This window comes from Podarcis vaucheri (assembly GCF_965113315.1).
Source record: "Podarcis vaucheri genome assembly, chromosome: 3".
Lineage (NCBI taxonomy): Eukaryota > Metazoa > Chordata > Lepidosauria > Squamata > Lacertidae > Podarcis > Podarcis vaucheri.
This window is the reverse complement of record NC_138761.1, coordinates 41519650-41537696: the sequence shown is the minus strand read 5'-3', so window position 1 is coordinate 41537696 and position 18047 is coordinate 41519650. Positions and strand designations below refer to the sequence as shown.

General features: G+C 41.6%; 2 protein-coding genes across 5 annotated transcripts in view; one reads left to right on the top strand and one right to left on the bottom strand.

Moving 5' to 3' along the window:
* The window catches only part of RASGRP3 (RAS guanyl releasing protein 3), a 30890-nt gene extending 28184 nt beyond the window's left edge, over positions 1 to 2706 (top strand). For all 3 annotated transcript variants that reach the window (XM_082216249.1, XM_082216248.1, XM_082216247.1), the window contains 2 exons: positions 865 to 1229; positions 1790 to 2706. In XM_082216249.1, coding sequence (XP_082072375.1) covers positions 865 to 1229; positions 1790 to 1798 — 374 coding nt within the window. In that variant the 3' untranslated portion in view covers positions 1799 to 2706. The remainder of the gene's footprint in view (positions 1 to 864; positions 1230 to 1789) is intronic.
* Positions 2707 to 5648: 2942 nt separating this feature from the next.
* FAM98A (family with sequence similarity 98 member A) lies at positions 5649 to 17797 on the bottom strand. 2 transcript variants are annotated; one of them, XM_082216989.1, is made up of 9 exons: positions 17687 to 17797; positions 17213 to 17320; positions 14972 to 15120; positions 14353 to 14487; positions 13341 to 13525; positions 11734 to 11814; positions 10259 to 10375; positions 9353 to 9520; positions 5649 to 7452 (listed from the first exon to the last, which is right to left on the bottom strand). In XM_082216989.1, exons 2-9 carry the CDS (start codon positions 17263 to 17265, stop codon positions 6676 to 6678), a joined length of 1665 nt encoding a protein of 554 aa, XP_082073115.1. In that variant the 5' UTR covers positions 17266 to 17320; positions 17687 to 17797; the 3' UTR covers positions 5649 to 6675. The 2 variants fall into 2 exon arrangements, with proteins under 2 accessions (XP_082073115.1, XP_082073114.1); XM_082216988.1 differs by having other exon boundaries at positions 17213 to 17273; positions 17687 to 17762.
* Between the last annotated feature and the right edge of the window lie 250 nt (positions 17798 to 18047).

The following is an 18047-nucleotide window of genomic DNA, read 5'->3' as shown; positions in this document are numbered from 1 at the left end:
ATTTGGGGACGTTTTCAGGTCAGGTCACTTCTGAGTTTGGTATGATGCACTTGTATGTGGACGTGCACATATCAGACATGCCTAAAATGGTCTCAGCCTGTACTTCTTTAGGCAGCACGAAGCTAATCTGTGGAACTCCCTTCCACAAGAAGTAGCAATGGCCACCAACTGGATGGCTTTAAAAGAGGCTTAGACAAATGCATGGAGGAGTAGGCCATCAATGGCTACTAGCCATGATGACCGTTCTCTGCCTCCACAGTTGGAGGCAGCAGGGCTCCTGAATATCAGTTGCTAGAAACGACAGGAAGAGAGAGTGCTCCTTACCATCAGAAAGTGCTTCTGAATGTTTAGTTGGAATCTCCGTTCTTGTAACTTGAATGCATTGGTTCAAATCCTATACTCTGGAGCAGGAGAAAACTAGCTTGCTGCATCTTCCATGTCACAGCCCTTTAGATATTTTAAGATGGCTAGCATATCTCCTTTCAGTCTCCTCTTTATCATGCTAAACATACCTAACTCCCTCAACTGTTCCTCATAAGGCTTGTTTTCCAGACCTTTGATAATATTGTTTGCCGTCTTCTGCACATGTTCAATATCCTTCTTAAAGGTCTGCCCTTGATCAGGACCCTATACTTCTGTTGATGCAGCCTAGAATAGCATGAGGGGTTTTTTTGCTGCTGCATCACACTGTTGACTCATGTTAACCTTGTGGTCTGCATGGAATCATTCGCCATTCTGGCTGGGGCTGGTGAAGAACAGCTGGAAGACCATGGGTTCCCTACCCCTGGTAGAAAAAGGTGATTGGATTGAAGGAGACAATGTTATTAGTAAAATTAATCTCTGCTTCTTTCTTCCCCTTTGTAGTGCAAGGTGAAGTATTTAACTTTCCTAGTGTAACTCCACAAAATCAGGATCTAGACAGCAGAGCAATCACACTCGTCACTGGCAATTCTCGAAAGATTTCGGTCCATCTACAGCGGGTAACCACCAGCCAAGCAACCCAGACAGAGCCGCTGTGGCATGAGTCTGGTTGGGGAGATTCAGGACCACACACCTTCCCCAAAATGAAGTCCAAACTCCATGGGAAATCGGGAAAGAATAAAGGCTTTGCAAAGTGGGAGAATGAAAAATCGAACATTCAAGCCAATATGGACACTGCAGTAGGAACTACAGCACATGTGTTGGACCAGAATGGAACAGAAACGCTCCTAGAAAGACAGGAAATGGAGGTGGGTTATAGGATGTCATTAAATGTTTACTGACAGGGCTTCTGTGTTTTCTCTGAAGTGCTACAATTCAAGTCGTGCCTAAGAATTTTCTTAGATGGGGCAGGACAAATGCTCACCATTCAAGACCATGAGCATTAACTTAATTTATCTGTGGAATTTTTTTGCCACTGTGGCAGTTGTGCATCCTGTTATATGTAAATACACATATAGGTTCATGTTCTGATCAAAATATTTAAATAGAATAAATCAAATTAAAGCATGGCAATTGGAATACTGGCTTGAGAGTTAATTTGTATAACCTAATGTCACAGGGTGCAGCTTTTACTGGTTCAGACTGCCTGCTCACTTTATATATAAAAAAACCTCTTCTCATAGCATTGTATGAGCCTAGATTATTTTGCTCCCCAGAGTTGGGGATGGATTTTTGTTATTGATTTTTAACATCAGGTAGCATGATTAATTTGCAATCTAGCATATGCCACCTTGGCATCCTGTTCGCATCCAGAGGTACCTCTGTATTAAGAACTAATATATATTATCTCATTTTTTGTTTGTTACAGGCTAGTTGAGTGGCTGCTGCTGCTGCTGCTGCAAAGCTGGAAGATAGTTCAAGGAAGTACAATGCGATATTCCATAAATTTCCAGATTTGGTTGAACATCATTCCATTGTCAAATTCAGCAGTTTGCTTTTTTCCAAAATCACCTGTGAAAGAAATTTAATGACAGTTACCGTATTTATTTTTGTTCACATAGGTTAAGTAGTTTGATCAGTCTTGCACAGACAGAAAACAAAGGAGTGTTATAGCTCCAGCGTATCATTATTTGTTTCTATTTCTTGGGCAACTGTGGTTCCAGACTATTTCACCAGCAAGAACACCTTGGCATCTGCAGCAATCACAGTTGTGGAAACCTGCCGGGCACATGTTAATATTTTGGTATTTGTTAATGGCACACGTTCCGATATGGACAATGTGCTTTCCCCAGTTCTTTTCTTTGAGACCGCATTCTTTGTCTGGCACTGACAGCTACATCATAAATGGGTGGCACTTGAAGACTTGCACAGCCTAGAGATTCTCTTATCACAAAGAATACCTCTGCACAGTCATTTCATTTCCAGCTTTCGCCAGAATGTTTTGTTTTGTCCCCACCCCAACGAAGTTTGGAAGAGGTTTACATTTTTCTCCATTAAATTTGTAACAAGCTACTGTTGTGTGTGCTACAAAGTCTCCCAGCAATAGTTCACTGGAAGATGTCACCTTCAACATATACCAGATGTGGAAAGGCTTATGGAATACAGGTGCTATGATGAGTCATTGAAGGAACTAGAGAGAGAGAGAGAGAAAAGACTTTTCAAGTGCTATGCCTTATGAAGAAGGATCAGGTAGTACACATTTTAGTTTAATGGTTACTGGTGTTTTGTTTTTACTCTTTTCAGCACACTAGAAGTTACCTAAATAAAACACTTGATTTCATAAAATGCAGTACAGAATGTTTAATGCAACTCAAGAATATACCGAAGCAGTGTGTCCTTCTGCAGAGATCATTTATCAAACCAAATTACATGGGTAAGCTATTGCCTGCCTGAGCTAAGCTTTCCTGGCTAGAAAATGAGAAACACTGTCCCCATAACATTGTGTCAGAATGTTTTATTCTGCAATTTACCGACCCTCTGTATTGCACCCAGATACTTGGATTAGAGGTATCTTCCGTGTTACTACACTACTAAAAGCCAGAGAAAGCTAGATGCATATAAAAAAGAATTCTGTAGTTTTTATATTTATGCTATGCTAGAGAATAGGCATCCCCTCTAATTAATTTACCTAACTGGTTAAACAGTTCCTGACTGATCTTTGGAACTGTCCAAGGATGCACCAGCAACAGTAATGTTTGATAAATGATGCATACAGGACCTTGTGCCAAGGGTTTCCCTGAACTATTGAGACTACAAAAATAACTGGCAGTATTACACAAATTCTGCCAGAACCAAAACCCCCTGAAAATCTGGAGGGGCACTGCCAATCAACATGGAGAATGCTGAACTAGATGGGTCAATGCTGTGATTCAGTACAAGGCAGCTTTCCATGTGTCATTTAGATGTATCCTGGAACCATACGATGACAGCCACTCACATACTGTAAATCTTTTTCCATCTGCTGGTCAGCCTCTTGTACAATCATTTCATAGCTCGAAAAGACTCATGGTATCCTATAGCCAGCACCATGTGAACAGGGCTAACCACATAATTTTTTTAAATAGCTGTATATAATCACCAGGAAGGAAAATGACCAGCATAATTGGCCTTGCCCACATACTTCCAGTCTGCGACTGTTGACAACAAAGCAAGTTGTTGAAAAGGAGCCAGAGGTAACTTGAGAAAGGCCCCATTTGAGTCTGGTATCTGCACATCCATCCCAATTCCATAGCCACTTCAGACTGCCTCTCTAACACAATTTTGTTACGGATCGAATCTCATGCTACTAAGGAGCAAGAAGCATTTTATTCAAGCACAATTATGTTCACCTAGTGTTAACTCATTGTTCAATTAACATGGTAGATTAAACGGCACTACTGCACGTTTCACCTGTGCAAGCAGAATGCCTTCATGTTCTATAACAAAGTTCTTTTGCATTTTCATGGGTATGTGTAACTTATTCAAAGATCTCTGAAAACTAGTCTCACAGCCTATCCTAAGCACTGCTGGTTCCCAGAAAACCGTGACAAGGAATTCAGAGATACCAAGCTACTTGAAAATCTCACCCTAGTTCCTTGCACTGAATCAGCAATGTTTATACTGACCCCCTTTTTTTTTTACTTTCAATATCTTTTGCGGTATGGCATAGAAAGATTGCATTAAAAACCCAAGGCTTTCTGAGACCAAAACCCATCTGCACAGAGATGCAGTAATTTAACGCCACGTGGAGACAAGGATGCATCATTTTCTAGGACATGGAACACAGAAACCACTTCAGTCTATTAGTAGGAATCAAGAACCACCTTTCTTTGTTGCTTTTTTTTTTTACTTGTGGATCAGGAGCAACACCTAGTGGTCATAAAAACCTTGACAACTTGATTGACCATTGTGATGCCAGTATGTATACTGTGACATATTTTTGAATTTTTGCCAAGTCGGAGGTACAGTGGGCTCCAGAATTCTGTGCCCACAATCTTATTCTGTGTTAAGTCTGTTGATTTCCAAGCTATACATACCTAATGCTAATGGGTTACGGTTTACAAGTAATCTATACCTTACACATAAATAAGAATTAATGTACTTCTAATAAGATATGCAAAGCAATTAAATGCAATTGACCTTCTAATCAAAGTATAAAATACACATACTGAGTTAAATTGCATGCATTTACTTGCTTTCCGTATCTTAGTATGTTTACAAAATTCAGGTCTATGGTGAATTTAGGGTGTCTTTCTTGGTTAAAGACTTTGGTGGCAAAAGGGAAAGGAGAATACCATATAGGGAAACTGAAACTGAGTCCCAAGGTCAGGGAAGAGGAGCAAGTACAAAGCTGATTTCTAGGCATACAATAGAATGATAGCCCACTCTCCTCTCATTTTTTAAAGCAGTTTAAAAACACTTGCCAACACTTGATCAAGATGTTTTATACATCCATGAGAATTAGCAACTTGGCTATGAATATGTTCTATGCAGGGAAACATAACGTTTATACTCCTTGACCTATAATAGCATTTAGGATAAAAAATTGCTTGTGATCAATACACCTGAAGGGGCAGAACCACCGCCTTCCAGTTCCCTGCCACTACTAGCTGTTCTACTTGCTACAACCAAGAAACAGGCAGACAGGTGAGAAGCCCCATCCCTATTTGCAAGGAGCTTTTTGACCTCTGATGGAAACCATTAAATGTCTCGCATTCTTAAAATCTAGGAGGCAAAATATATAGGTGAGACAGCCTGTTCCACCTGTCTAGTGTTTAACTATTCCTGCCAACCCCCCCTTGTGCACGCAAGAGGGAAATGTGCACTTGGGAGAGAAGTAAATGTGGTCTGTGCGTGTGGGTCAGATGCATGGATGTGTGGCCTCTGTGAGAGAGAAGTAGGTGAGGAAGGAAAGGCAGTATGAATACTGTGTTGTCTCTCCAAGAGGGAGAAATGTTGTGTACACCTGAGTGGCAGGTGTTTGTGGTTTGTGTGTGTGCAGTGTGTGGCCATGTGTATTTTAACAACTGTGGTGTGACGGCGACACTCAGGACAAAAGCTTACTTCCCATGGAAAGCCTGACACTTGGGCAGCAGCACTGTCTACTCTTTCCAAACTTGGTCCATGCCCAGTGGCAACCATTTTGCTGCTAGCATCCACAGCATTTTCTCTAAAGTCAAGCTGTGCCTGCTAGCTCAAAAATATTGGTAACCCGTGCACCAACTGAAAGGTAAAGAGAAACAAACCAATAGGAGAACAGATACTTTTATTGCTCACCTTTTATACAATAGCACACCTTCAGCCATTTTTCTTTCACAGCTTGACAATGTTTCTGTACACACACGCACACTCACACTCATACACAAAAAACCCCCAGGCAAGGCGCACTGATGTAACTTTTAGTAAGGAAAACTGTAACAATCCCACCTGAAGGGCATTTTGTCTTAAGTTAGATGCCAAAAATTGAAACCATCCTATAATTGCTGATCAGTGGTATTAACTCGTGCACAAAACAAGTTTCAGCTTGCCATTACTGCTCGCTAATTTCAAGTAAAAATTAGGCTGGTCAGGGGATCAACTGTTTTCTGGTGTGTGAAATGAATCTGAATTATGCTGAAGCACAAGGCTACATATACTATCTGTTCACAACTTAGCTCGGTTTGTTATATGACCTTTGCGTGGCATGACAGTGGTTGGGTCTCTGATGGGGACATGAGTGTGGTTTTGATCAATGAGAGATAAGGCTATTGAACAAGTCATCAGCAGTAGAGCTCATATAATAGACATGGACCCCGTGAAGTAGGCTGCAATTCTGTGCAGTTACAAATGCAGAAATCCAACCCACTTCAAAGGGTCTTGCACACAACTAACTACACACACCTGCAGCTTTACAATACAGGTTTGAAGTCAGCTTGTTGTCTACAGAAAATCAGGGTGAAGAGCAATATTCAAAGTGGCTTGAAGAGCGGAAGATTCTTAAAGGAAGAATGAGCTCATGTAAAAACCGACAGACATCCTAGTTTGCATATTAAAGGTGTGACAGACATGTACTCAATTTTCCTTTAGTGAACAGAACCAGGGCTGCTGTCAAAGTTCTGAGCTTCCTGGAGTTGAAATGCTGCATTTTAGGCAGCATCAGACTTATGCGCACCTTTCGCAGGTGCTCAAAAGTAATCATTTTCCGGAAGCAGCCTGACATGGCCTGGTACTAATTCAGAAAGAAAACCATAGAAAATCTATTACATGAGCTCTGCCCAAATGGAAGCTTTTGCAGCCTCAGCTTGTGAAGTGTCTTCCTTGTCCAAATCCAGACTGATTGTACTGATATCCCCCATGTTGGAAGTGCTGCTCAAATTGCCCCCCTTGATTAAAGTTCTGTGCACCTCTTGCTCCCCCCCAGCCACCTCCTTGCCCGCCACGGCCGCCACGACCACGGCCCCGGCCTCCTCCGCGGCCTCCACCTCGATCATTGGAGTGCCCTTCTTGATATCTGTTGTCTTGCTGGTAGCTGCCGCCACCACCTTGATATCCGCTTCCTGAATATGAAGATTGATAACCACCATAGCCACCTCCTTGATAGCCGCCACCACCGTGATAACCCCCAGTTTGAAAGCTTGTGTCTCTGTAGTTACTATCCCTATAGTTGACATCTTGATAGCCACTTCCTCCACCATCAGTCCAGCCTCCTTGGGGTTTGCCTCCTCTGCCTCCCCCTCTGGCTCCATAGTCATAGCCACCACGTCCTCGCCCTCCTCGCTCGTGACCCCCGTGTTCATGGCCTCCACGGCCTCCGTAGGATGAGTCGTACCCTCCGCGGCTGCCACGGTCGTAGCCTCCTTGGTCATATCCTCCGCGGCCTCCTCGGTCATGGCCCCCTTGCTCATAACCTCCACGACCTCCGTAGGACGACTCATAGCCACCTCTGCCACCCCTGCCTCCACCACTTTGCTGCTGAGGACCATCTTGCCTTTTTTGCCACGGTGGCATTTCGGGAGGAGGAGGTTCAATTTCATTGGGTCTGCCACCTCTGTCAGGCACTCGGCCCATTAATACCTAAAAGCAAAAGAAGGCAATGTGTTGGAAGAATTAACACAAGGGAAGAACTGCACTACGTACAGTGTTAAAAACTCTGATATCTAAGCTAATCGCCAAATGGCACCTTAAACCTAGGTTATGGGTGCCACAATGGAATGTCTACCTGCTTTTTTTGCAATTGATATTATTCATTTCATTTCTATACCGCTTTATATTTTAAAGAACAAATCTAAAAGTGGTTTACAACACATCAAATAAAGCAATCCAGAATAAAACAAATTCAAACTTCAAGGAAAATATTTCAGATCCTTCTCTAAGGACCTGAGTCTAAGTGACATTTGGCTTTTACCAGTTGCCAGCCTGGCATCCAGAGATCTCCATGTGATTGCAACTGGACCCACGCCAGTCACAAAGCATCCCTGGTACCTGAATAATTTATAACACTATTTAATAATCTGAAAACACTGTACTTTAAAAAAAGGAGTTGAAATGGAAGTGTACAGAGGTGATGTACTGAAGAAGGGGGGTGGGAAGGATCTTTCAGCAGATCAAGATACAATCCTTTATTATAGCAGTGCTTAGGGATAGAGATGGTCCACATCTGGAATGCAGAAAAAAATGGGCTTCCTTGCCCATTACGTTTCATTTTTAAATTTTCTGTTAGATATTTTCTCTTATTGACATAAGGTATCTTCCAGATAGATTTTACATTTTGGGACTCAGCGATTTATTGCTCTTTTGCTTTAAATCTAAGGAAGCTTTGGCTGTATTTTTTTCATTTCTGAAAATACTTAGTCTTGAAGAGGTAGTGGTAGTCCTTGTATAGTGGGGGCTTTGTTTGGGATACCTAAATGACTACATTGTGGCAGCAAGAGATATAGGGGAGTGGCAGTGCATTAGAAAACAGGCACGGCATCAACACTTCGCATGGGTACTTTGGGGCTAGCATACACTGGTCACCACCTAAAAAAAACAACTTTAAAAAGTGTTCTGCTGGGTGCACTGCTCTGGCAAGTGCTGGCAATGGACACTAGATAATCACTATTTCCCCAGAGGGGCCAGGGTGTGTGGGGGAGAGAAAGTGGGGAGAGCAGCCAGTGTAGCGCAGGGGACCCCCTCAAGCCCTAATTATGGAATAGGGGAAGAGTATGACTCTCAAATATAATTGAGAAAATTCATGGCTGACATAGAATTTGCATCCACATCCATCCAGTCCCACATGGCTTCCACTAGGTTTTGCTAACTTTGTTGAAAGTCAAAATATGCTTCCAGAGATAAGCACAGCTACAACAGAGGATTTTCACGACATTACCGCATCATCTTGTTACATGACTACCTTGTAATACTGCAAACCAGTATGACTGTCTTACTGTACTTTGTGCAATACCAATTTATTACTAGCATGTACCTAGACTTTTGCCAATAACCTTTAGCAAAATAATATCTAAAAATACTCTTAAGTAAACAAGGAACTCATTCTCAAATATGGGGCAGTTTTTAACTCAGAAAGGCTGATCCTCTCTGCCAGAGCTCTTCAACCTTAGGTCCCTGGTGTTGTTGGACTACAGCTCCCACCATCCCCAGCCACCTTAACCAATGGTCAGGGAGGACGGGAAGTGCAGTCCAACAAAACAGGGGCCCCATGGTTGAAGAACCCTGCTCTGTGCTATATCAACATGTGACACAGAACAGTTAACAACTCCTGTCCAATGTAGCAGGTTGAACAGTTGGCATTGAAACCAGCCCCCCCCCCCCCCGCAATGCCATTTTGTAAACCTGGTAAAAGGACCCGTGGGAAGGGAGAGGCAAAAACAGAGTGTGCACTGTATGTGCTGAAAGCATGCAAAAATTTCCCCATCAAGTTATTTAATATCCACAGCACAGTAGGAACTAAATTATATCAATGTGACAAAGGTACCTTATTAATAGCACATGCAGTCTTTTCTCTGATGGACCCGCTGCTCGTCCTCATAATCTTTGACAAATCTTGCCGAGCTGCCAAGAGGTGAGCGACAGATATAGCGCATTTGGTAGTAAGGGTGGCACGCTTCGGCTGGTAGACTTTAGCCAATTTCTCTGTTTGGCTCTGTAATCCAAAAAAGAAGAGAGTCAACAGATGTAAACAAACATTCAGCTAAAAATTAATTATTTACCATTTTAAACAACAACAGCTCCAAGGACAGATTAAGGCCCACGTGGCAGGCAACTAACAATTCATGAGAAATGCTGTGTGAGCTCATGGGAAAGTGCCTAATGGTACAATATACCAGCTTATATAAATAAGGTGTAAATACAGCTTCAGAGACTTCCCCAATGTTATTTTGTTTTTCCACTACCTATTTCGCCAACCATTTTCCAAGTCTGTATCTCAATCTGCATTTCTGAAACTTGTTCAGGCTGCATTTTAAAACTGCAGTTTCCCCCATTTACAGATCTCCTGAGAAAAAATGGTTCAAAATAAATATTTATGAGGCACTGTAATATAGAAGCGGAAAAGTGCAAAGTGGTAATAATTGTTTCACGATGACATTCTTATACTGGCAACACATGTGAAATGAAGATACGCAGTGAGCTACACTGAAGTTTTCACTTGCCCCTAGCACAAGTACACAGCTGATGATTAAATTTACTCATAAGTGTCAGCAAAAGAGTTACCAAATGAAATATAAGCTTTAAACAAAAGTGCTTAGTACATTCAGAGACAAGTCAATTAAATTATGGGATACTTCCACCCCCATCAGCGCCATCAGAGTTTTTTTGGCAGACAGAAGAAGAAAAAAAGCTCTTTGCAAGGCCAAAGCAAGTTGCAGAATGCAAACTGTACCTTTGCTCGATCTGACCAGCCAAACGACTGGACAGTCACATCCAGACGCTTCACTAACAATTTCCTCCGGACTTCATATTCATTGGCTATGGCTTGATTAATAGCTTCAATTTTTTCCTGAAATAAAAATGCATACCACATATTACACTGCTTCTCAGCCAAGGCATTCCTAGTGTGCAATGTACTAGCGTACTAAGCCAAGAAAGAGCATCTCAGGCCCATGTGCTCCCCAATCATGTGCTAATCTGGGGGTTTCGATCCCAGTCTCTTAACACCATAACACCATAGTTCCCTGGTTCCACTGTAATGGGGACTTGCAGATTAATGTTAGTTTACTAGCTACAATTTTAAAGCACGGTCTGATTCCTGGCAAGTTAAACCAACATCAAATGACTGCTCCCCATTTTGGATGTAACAGAAAACCATACTTTAAAGAGGTCAGGACCGAATGGTCAAAGTCACTGAGCAAGACAGGGAAGCTAAGGGAGGGTACAAGAGTCAACAATTTTTCCTGGCTTGATCAACTACAGTTTATGAAGCCACAAGTGTTACATGCAGACCAGACCTTGGTGGTTAATCCATCATTCAATTCACATTTACTTTACATGCAAATAACAGAAGAGGGGTTTCTCAGTGGAAGACAGCATTGTATCCTCCAGCACTACCTCAAAGACGTTAAAATTTTGAAAATTCTAGAATTAAAGTAGCCTTCATCTTGACCACAATCAAGAACACAACAGTTCCATAAAGACTCAAACGTTTTAAATCCAAATTGATAAAACTAACACAGATTCCTAGAAGAACTATAATATCAGTGCTCCTATTAGTGCTGTGACTGTAATGGAAAGGCCAAGGTTTACATTTTCTTATCTATAAAATAAACACAACTATACATATTAAGAACAAATGCCAGGAAGAGAAGCATCAGATGAAATGTTCCAAGTAATTGGCTGCAGAATAAGAAAAAGGGCCTCTGCAGCTCCTGCTTAAAAGCTTTACTGGGGATGCCAAGACTAATTTTAGGATGGGCTATAGTTCCTGCCAAACAATGGCTCAGCATCATTGAAGACTTGGAGAGTAAAACCTTCCCCATATCAGGATGTCTAAAGACCCAGATCCTCTGTAACCTCTATTTATAGGTGTATAAATATCACGCACTACCCCAAGTTGCATCGCTACTTTAATTATGGTTTAATATAATCCCTAAATATGGGGTTCCTCATCCTGCAATCCTGAGGGATGTCAAGATATAACAATCAATTGTGAATTTGGGTGTGTTGAACTTGGGACAATCAAGAATCTATTTTCTCAAGTGCATTTTGCTTCGCTCTAAGTAAAACTGAGAACTTGATCAGAATTGGCTAGGCCTTGAGAAAAATCATCACACAGTTTTGCTTAATGTACATGAAAGAAAATATATAAAACAAAAAGAGTCAAGGATAGAATAAAAAGAGTTTTACAGACATACGACTTACCCAATGAACTGGACCCAGTGGTTTTGACAGTAAAGGTTTTCCTACATGATTTGCAGGAACCTTTGCTAATGTTTCTTTTAACTGTAATAAAAAAAACTATGTTAGTATAGAATAGCACAGTATTGTAATGCTTGCTCTCTTCCCCACCAAACATACGGATTTGGAAGGGGAATTTGAATGCTTCATACATAATAGAAGCTGCACAAAAGAATACATTCCTAAAATTTTCAGATAATTGTGTTGGTTTAAAATAAGAATCTTCTGCAATTCTTTAATAACATCATTATGACATCAGTAAAGTAAACAACCTCTTATTAATGTGGGAAGGACAGACAACTTAAAAAAAATTCTCAATTCAAGAATGAAAGCCTTTTAACCATATGTCTCGGTAAAAATAAGTTGCAGTGAGTTCTTCTGCTCAGGGTTGCAGGTGCTGCATTCCATTCCCACCAGTGAACATTCTTTGCCCACTGAGCATGCTTAATTCTCACTGGCCGGTTGTTTGTTTTGCAATGGGGACGTTCTTGTGCCCAACCCTAGCTACATTAAAATTTCTGATCACTCCATTAATATCTATGGGCAGGCCTCACTTCCACATCCCTGGAGACAATTTAAAATAGCTTCTCAGTGTGAACTGGGAAGTGACCTATTCACACAATGAGATAGTGCTTTATAAACTTTCATTTCTAGGCATCCTATTCCGACAGTTTCCCCCCGCCCTCTCTTAGTCTCTCAATATCCCATGCCACTTAAGAGGATTTGTTCCCCTGCCCCCCCCCCACAAAAAACTGGATTTCCCCTCTAAAGAAAGTGAGTATCTGCAAACCTTAGCCTAACCCTAAATCTGCTGATACCGTCTTGGGTGCATGGATGGTACATTTTTCGCCACAAGCATAGGAAAACTTGCATTGCTATTAGAAATAATGATACCGAAGGACAGGCTTCCATCCAGTAGGTAGTGCCATAACACACACAAAAAACCTTTTCACTCTCAAGGGTTAGTTATAACTGCTGGAGGTTGTCCTTAAGAATGAGTCTATCCTGTATACTAAGATAATCTTTAGAAGCCCTTTTCCAAGGGTCCCCACTAAATGCAGCAAGGTGGGGGAAATGGAAGAAAAGGGCCGTCTCAGCGATGGTGCTACATTAGTGGAAAGCTCTCTCCAAGGTGGCTTGCCTGGTGCCTATTCCAATGTCTTTTCAGCACCATTCCTTTCCTGGCCTTTTCACTCCCTAATTTTACCCACTGTATGTTTTATGCTACTTTATCTGCAGTATTTCAAATTCATTGCTTTAAACTATGCATTTTTCGTTGTATCTATTAATTTGATTTGTAAGCAGCCCTGAAATATGTTTATTGAAGAGCAGCATATAAATATATTAAGTAAACATAAAAAAGCCTAATGAATAAGAGAGCTTGGATCCCAGGGTTTGCTTACGGTGCTCTATATACGCATTTGAGCTTTCCCACCTATCTATTCTTGCCATAGTCCATCATGCTCCCAGAAAAGTCACTTGCTTTCTTCAGAATGCCATTCCACTGCAGTAGGATGACAGCTGTAAATCATGGATTCAAGCCTATGTACCTCAAAACCCTCAGTTCTTACCTTTTTTTCTATTCCACTGAAGAACTGGAACATAGTTATGTTGGCAGGAGGCTTGGACATGCCCAAAGCAATACATATGCCTTTCAGCTCCTGAAAGACTTCACTACCACCCCCCTCCTGGGCTTTTTTGGGAGGAGCATTCACACAGAGCATTCTGGCAGCTTCCAGTTCTGAGATGAGGTATGCTGAAGGAAGAAAAGCTACAATTTAGCACCTTTTAACAAATATCTGCCTTAGTTAGCTGTGAACATAAAAGAAACTATTCTGGATTCCATAACATATTTATGTTAACTGAATGAGAGGTGAGGTTCAGATAAGCAAGGATTTAAAAAACAGAATACCAAGTGGCAGATCTGCTAAGGGTAACAGTGCTCAAGCAAGGATGGCACGCCTTTGCAGAATGTGATTTATTAATTTAGATATTTAGACATTGCTTTTCAAGCAAACCTCACAAAGTTGTTTACATAAGAATATGGTAGAGCATGAGACTTTTAATCTCAGGGTTATGGGTTCAAGCCCAAGGCTGGGCAAAAGATTCCTGCATTGCAAGGGGTTTGAGTAGATGACTCTTGTGGTCCCTTCCAATTCTATTAACATAAATATCAATTAAAACTCTGTACTAAGACAGCACAGACAAAGCACAAATAGGGGTGGGGGGAAGCTAGATCTCTTCCAAGAGCAGGATGGTTCTTAAGTAGCTGGGGAGAGCTGCTATTCCTTCGTGTTTACTACATCACATCTGAATGAGATGTCTTTTCACTTTCAAATGCTGACAAAGTTTGTTCATAACAAGCAAAGAGAAAAATGCTTGGTTATTGTTGTTTTTACTTGGACAGCTTCCAATATGATACAGACGATATGAATCCAAAGCTTCAACAGATCCGACTATATTCTCTTTCTAAATATCACAGTATCATAAGTTCTTAAGAAGGATCAGGGAAAGGACAAGTGTCCTAATTATCTCCACAGTGGCACAAAAAGAAACAAAAAGATTTTGTTATTTTCAACTTACTGAGCAGCAGCAGGCAGTTCTTCTGATTGAGAAGGCGCTTGGTGACATCTCCTGATATTAGTGTTGTATATGGGCAGTTCATTTCACCCAGTAACCCACTCATTTCAAGCTGGAACTCATCTGCTTCCATGGGACCTTAAGACACAGATCACTTTCATTTAAGAGGTTCAACTATTAACTCTTTGCCACGAGTTAAGACAAAGTTACATTATGAAGAGACTGCTTCCATACATGTTATCAAGATTCAAGGCTGAAGATTAAAATAGCCTATTTTCTTTTTTAAAAAACCCAAAAAATATGATTAACATTTCAAACAAAATTAAGAACTCAGGTGATACAGAATGGCAAAAATAGTGTCTTCAAATGAACACTTGGGTGGGGGGAAAGCTCACTTGTACAAAATATAGTGGAAGACAACTACTAAATTTGATTCCATGGGTATGTAGGCAAAAACAGAATGTGGCATTGGGCACAATATTCAGCTTCCTGAGAAGTTCAACTTGCATGTGAAAAACCTTTCACATCAGATTTGGAAGCATCTATACCAGCACAAGTTTTCAGAGTTAATATGAAAGACATAAATAAATCAATCAATGGTGTCAGACTCATGATTACTCACTGTTAGTCGCTTGCACATTTTCTTCTAGTTTGCAAAATAGCCTTAACTCTGACACTAGCCAAGCACAGAGTTTAGTATATTCAGGGGAACTGGCCCCCCCAGAAGCTGCCTGGGTCAGAGCACCGTCTTCTAACAATGGGCCTTTGTAACTGGCAAACAAACAAAAATAAGAACATGTTATTAAAAGCCACTGTACAGTTTCTGAGGTATGTAATCCATGCATATTTGGTGATAACACCACTAACACTTCAATATATTTATCTGGAACACCAGTGATTTCAAAGGTACTTCCTTCAAATTAGCATGCTTTGAATTGAAGTCTATATCCTCATCAGCATCTTTATTTTTTTGCTCACAATTTCCCCTTGTTATAATTATCTCTCTCATTCCTTCTTCTCCCTAATGTTTGATGCCCTTGCCTCTTTCTCCCTTTGGTTCTTCCTCTACTGCTCCTTGCCCTGGCAAAGTTTAGATTATAAGCTCCTTGGAGCAAGGAACTGTCCACTTTTTGTCAGCAGCAGGATTGCATTTACACTGGAGATGTAAGATACATCTAAACAACAATAAAAGTATAGTAGTGAAGATAAGGGGGAAATATACATTCATTTTTGGCTGCACTAGCATGCTACTTCTCCCCACCACCACGTCCCTGAACAACAGAATCAAGGAGAGAATTCAAAGAACTGATGCAGATGTTTTGGGACAACTGCCCAGCCAGCCATAACAATGCCAAAGAGATAAGCCCCTGTTCTGCTTTAAAAGCAGCTTTTCTCTTTCAAACTGGGAACCACTGTACTCACAGTACTACCCCATGCATGCACTTTCAGCACTTCTTTGGATCCCAATCCAGGTCTTTACTGAATAATGCAAGCTAATTTGTTTTTGAGAACACACATGACAAAATTCCTTACCATTCATAGTGTATTATCTATTACTACTATTTACAGAAAACTCAGAAGATTTGCAACAGTAAGCAAAATCCTCTGTTGCAGGCATTTTAAAATTTTCTGCAGCAGGTATTTCTAAATATTTGCTAGCTTATCATCTCTTTTTCCTGAAAAGCCAAACAAATCAAAACAAAAACTACAGGAATTGTGCCATCTTACAAAAAAGAAGCAGCAGCAGTTAGAGAAATGTTCCAAAAGCAATGAGAACCTTTTGTACAGTATGCTTTTAATTGTATGGGTACAAGAGAGAAATAGCATTACTAGTCCCCACACCACATAAACAGAGCATCACACTTGCCTCATAGAAAAGGCTAAAGCATGATTAACATTAGTCTAGGCAGGTTTCCTTGGTACTATGTCTCACTGTGTTCATTTAGGCTTACTTTTACATATATGTAGGGCTGCAGCATGAGAAATACTTTGTGCTAAAAGGGAAGGATGAATGGCAACTGATTCATATTGTAGAAGATATTTATAGGGAATAACAGTAAATATTATGGAGAAGGAGCACTGAGGTGGTGGTGGGGAGTCAACATTGTAGAAATTTCTTTGTGGAGGTTTTTTAAATGATGCTGGACTGCCAGATATATTTTTTTTAAGTCTGCTGAATGAATGTGGCCCTGCCTTCATGCACAGCACACGGCAGTAACACCAAATACTCTGTGATCTTGGGATGCCTTGAAAGGTGGTGGAGGCAGACGGTTGATTTGCATTTTCAACCATTTTTAGTGCTATTAGACAACGCTGTGAGATTCACAAAGCAGTTCATAATTCAGTTGAACGTAAGTTAGTTTCATTTGCAGATGATATACTTTTGTTCATTTCAGAACCTCAGACCAGTATACCCATCTTGATGTAAATGATAAGGCGCTTTTGGTAAAATATCAGGTTATTCTGCTAATTGGTCCAAATCAAAACCCTCCTCCAAAATAAAGCTCATAGTGGTTTCCAATCCAGTTCATCTCCACAGCTGCTTTATTTCAGAAATAAATAATATGGTTCGAGACTGTTTACTAGGCCAAAGAGAATGGATCTTTCAATGTGCAGAATGTTATCTTGTTAAGAAACCGCTATAGATATTGCCTTTTTCTAACACTGAGCGCTAACCTCCCCTCCCCACCTCCACGCAACTCCCCCCCTCCAAAAACACTTCAAGAATTAGTGATGATTAGTACTGTAAATGATTGCCCCACAAAACACAGAGCATGGGGGTGAGGACACATAACCAAAAAAAACATTTTTTTATAAAAATCCGAAGTACAAGTTATTTAGACATATTTGCTCTCATACATACCCGAGGTCTTCCAGCGACTCTAGGATGTCATTCTCCATGAGCTCAAACTCCATTTCCGGGGCTTCAGAATGGGCACAAAAGAAAAAGGGGGTTGGAAAAACCTAGAACCTGCAATTAACAAACCCAGACTCGGTTAGCAACGCCTGAGAGAATGCAGCGGTCACCATAATGACTGGCGCAGAGTGGCTTGAATGCCCTGCTCGCCTCACGGTTCGCCTGGGGAGGGGGATATCGAGCTCGCCCCACACAGACCTGCCCCCCACACCAGGAACAGCCCCACTGAATGCCCGACCACCGACCCCCCCCCCCCCCGCTTCCCAAGCGACACTGTCCCAGAGGCGGGCAGGCGTTCAGGGGCTCCTGCTTCCGTTAAGAGCTGGCTCTGGCCTGCCTGGCCCCCACCTCCCCGCCCTACTGAGGGGCGCCGTTCCATCCCGCCCAGCAGCGCCCCAAACCTCCTACCCCGCAACCCACCTTTCGTGCAGCTGCTCCGCCGCCGACTGCTGGGTTGGCATGTCAGGAGGTGGGGGAAGGGCGAGAAGAGGGGGAAGGCCCCCTTTGCCTGACCTTTCACCTCACGAGGGGGGGGCGCCGCCAATCTCGCCTGATTGAAAAAAATGCTCCGCTCTACGCCTTGACAACCCTCCTGTTCCTTCACACTCTGCATCGAACGGTTCATATTGGTCTAAGAAAGCCTCTCTTTTTATCCCTTAACGCAGGAAGTTATATTTCAGAGCGTCAATAAATATTTTCTTCAGGCACAACTGTTGGACAGCCCTAAGAGGACTTTCTCGCTTTCCCTTTCCTATCTCTATATAAAGGAACCACGTTGGGG

What these genes read in the sequence shown, in the direction of transcription:
- FAM98A (XM_082216989.1), bottom strand. Translation starts at nt 17,265, where the DNA reads ATGGAGTTTGAGCTCATGGAGAATGACATCCTAGAGTCGCTGGAAGAC. An exon ending in GAGTCGCTGGAAGACCTCGG is followed by an intron (nt 15,121 to 17,212) that starts GTATGTATGAGA and finishes TTTGTTTGCCAG; the next exon opens with TTACAAAGGCCCATTGTTAG. An exon ending in AAATGTGCAAGCGACTAACA is followed by an intron (nt 14,488 to 14,971) that starts GTGAGTAATCAT and finishes CTGTGTCTTAAG; the next exon opens with GTCCCATGGAAGCAGATGAG.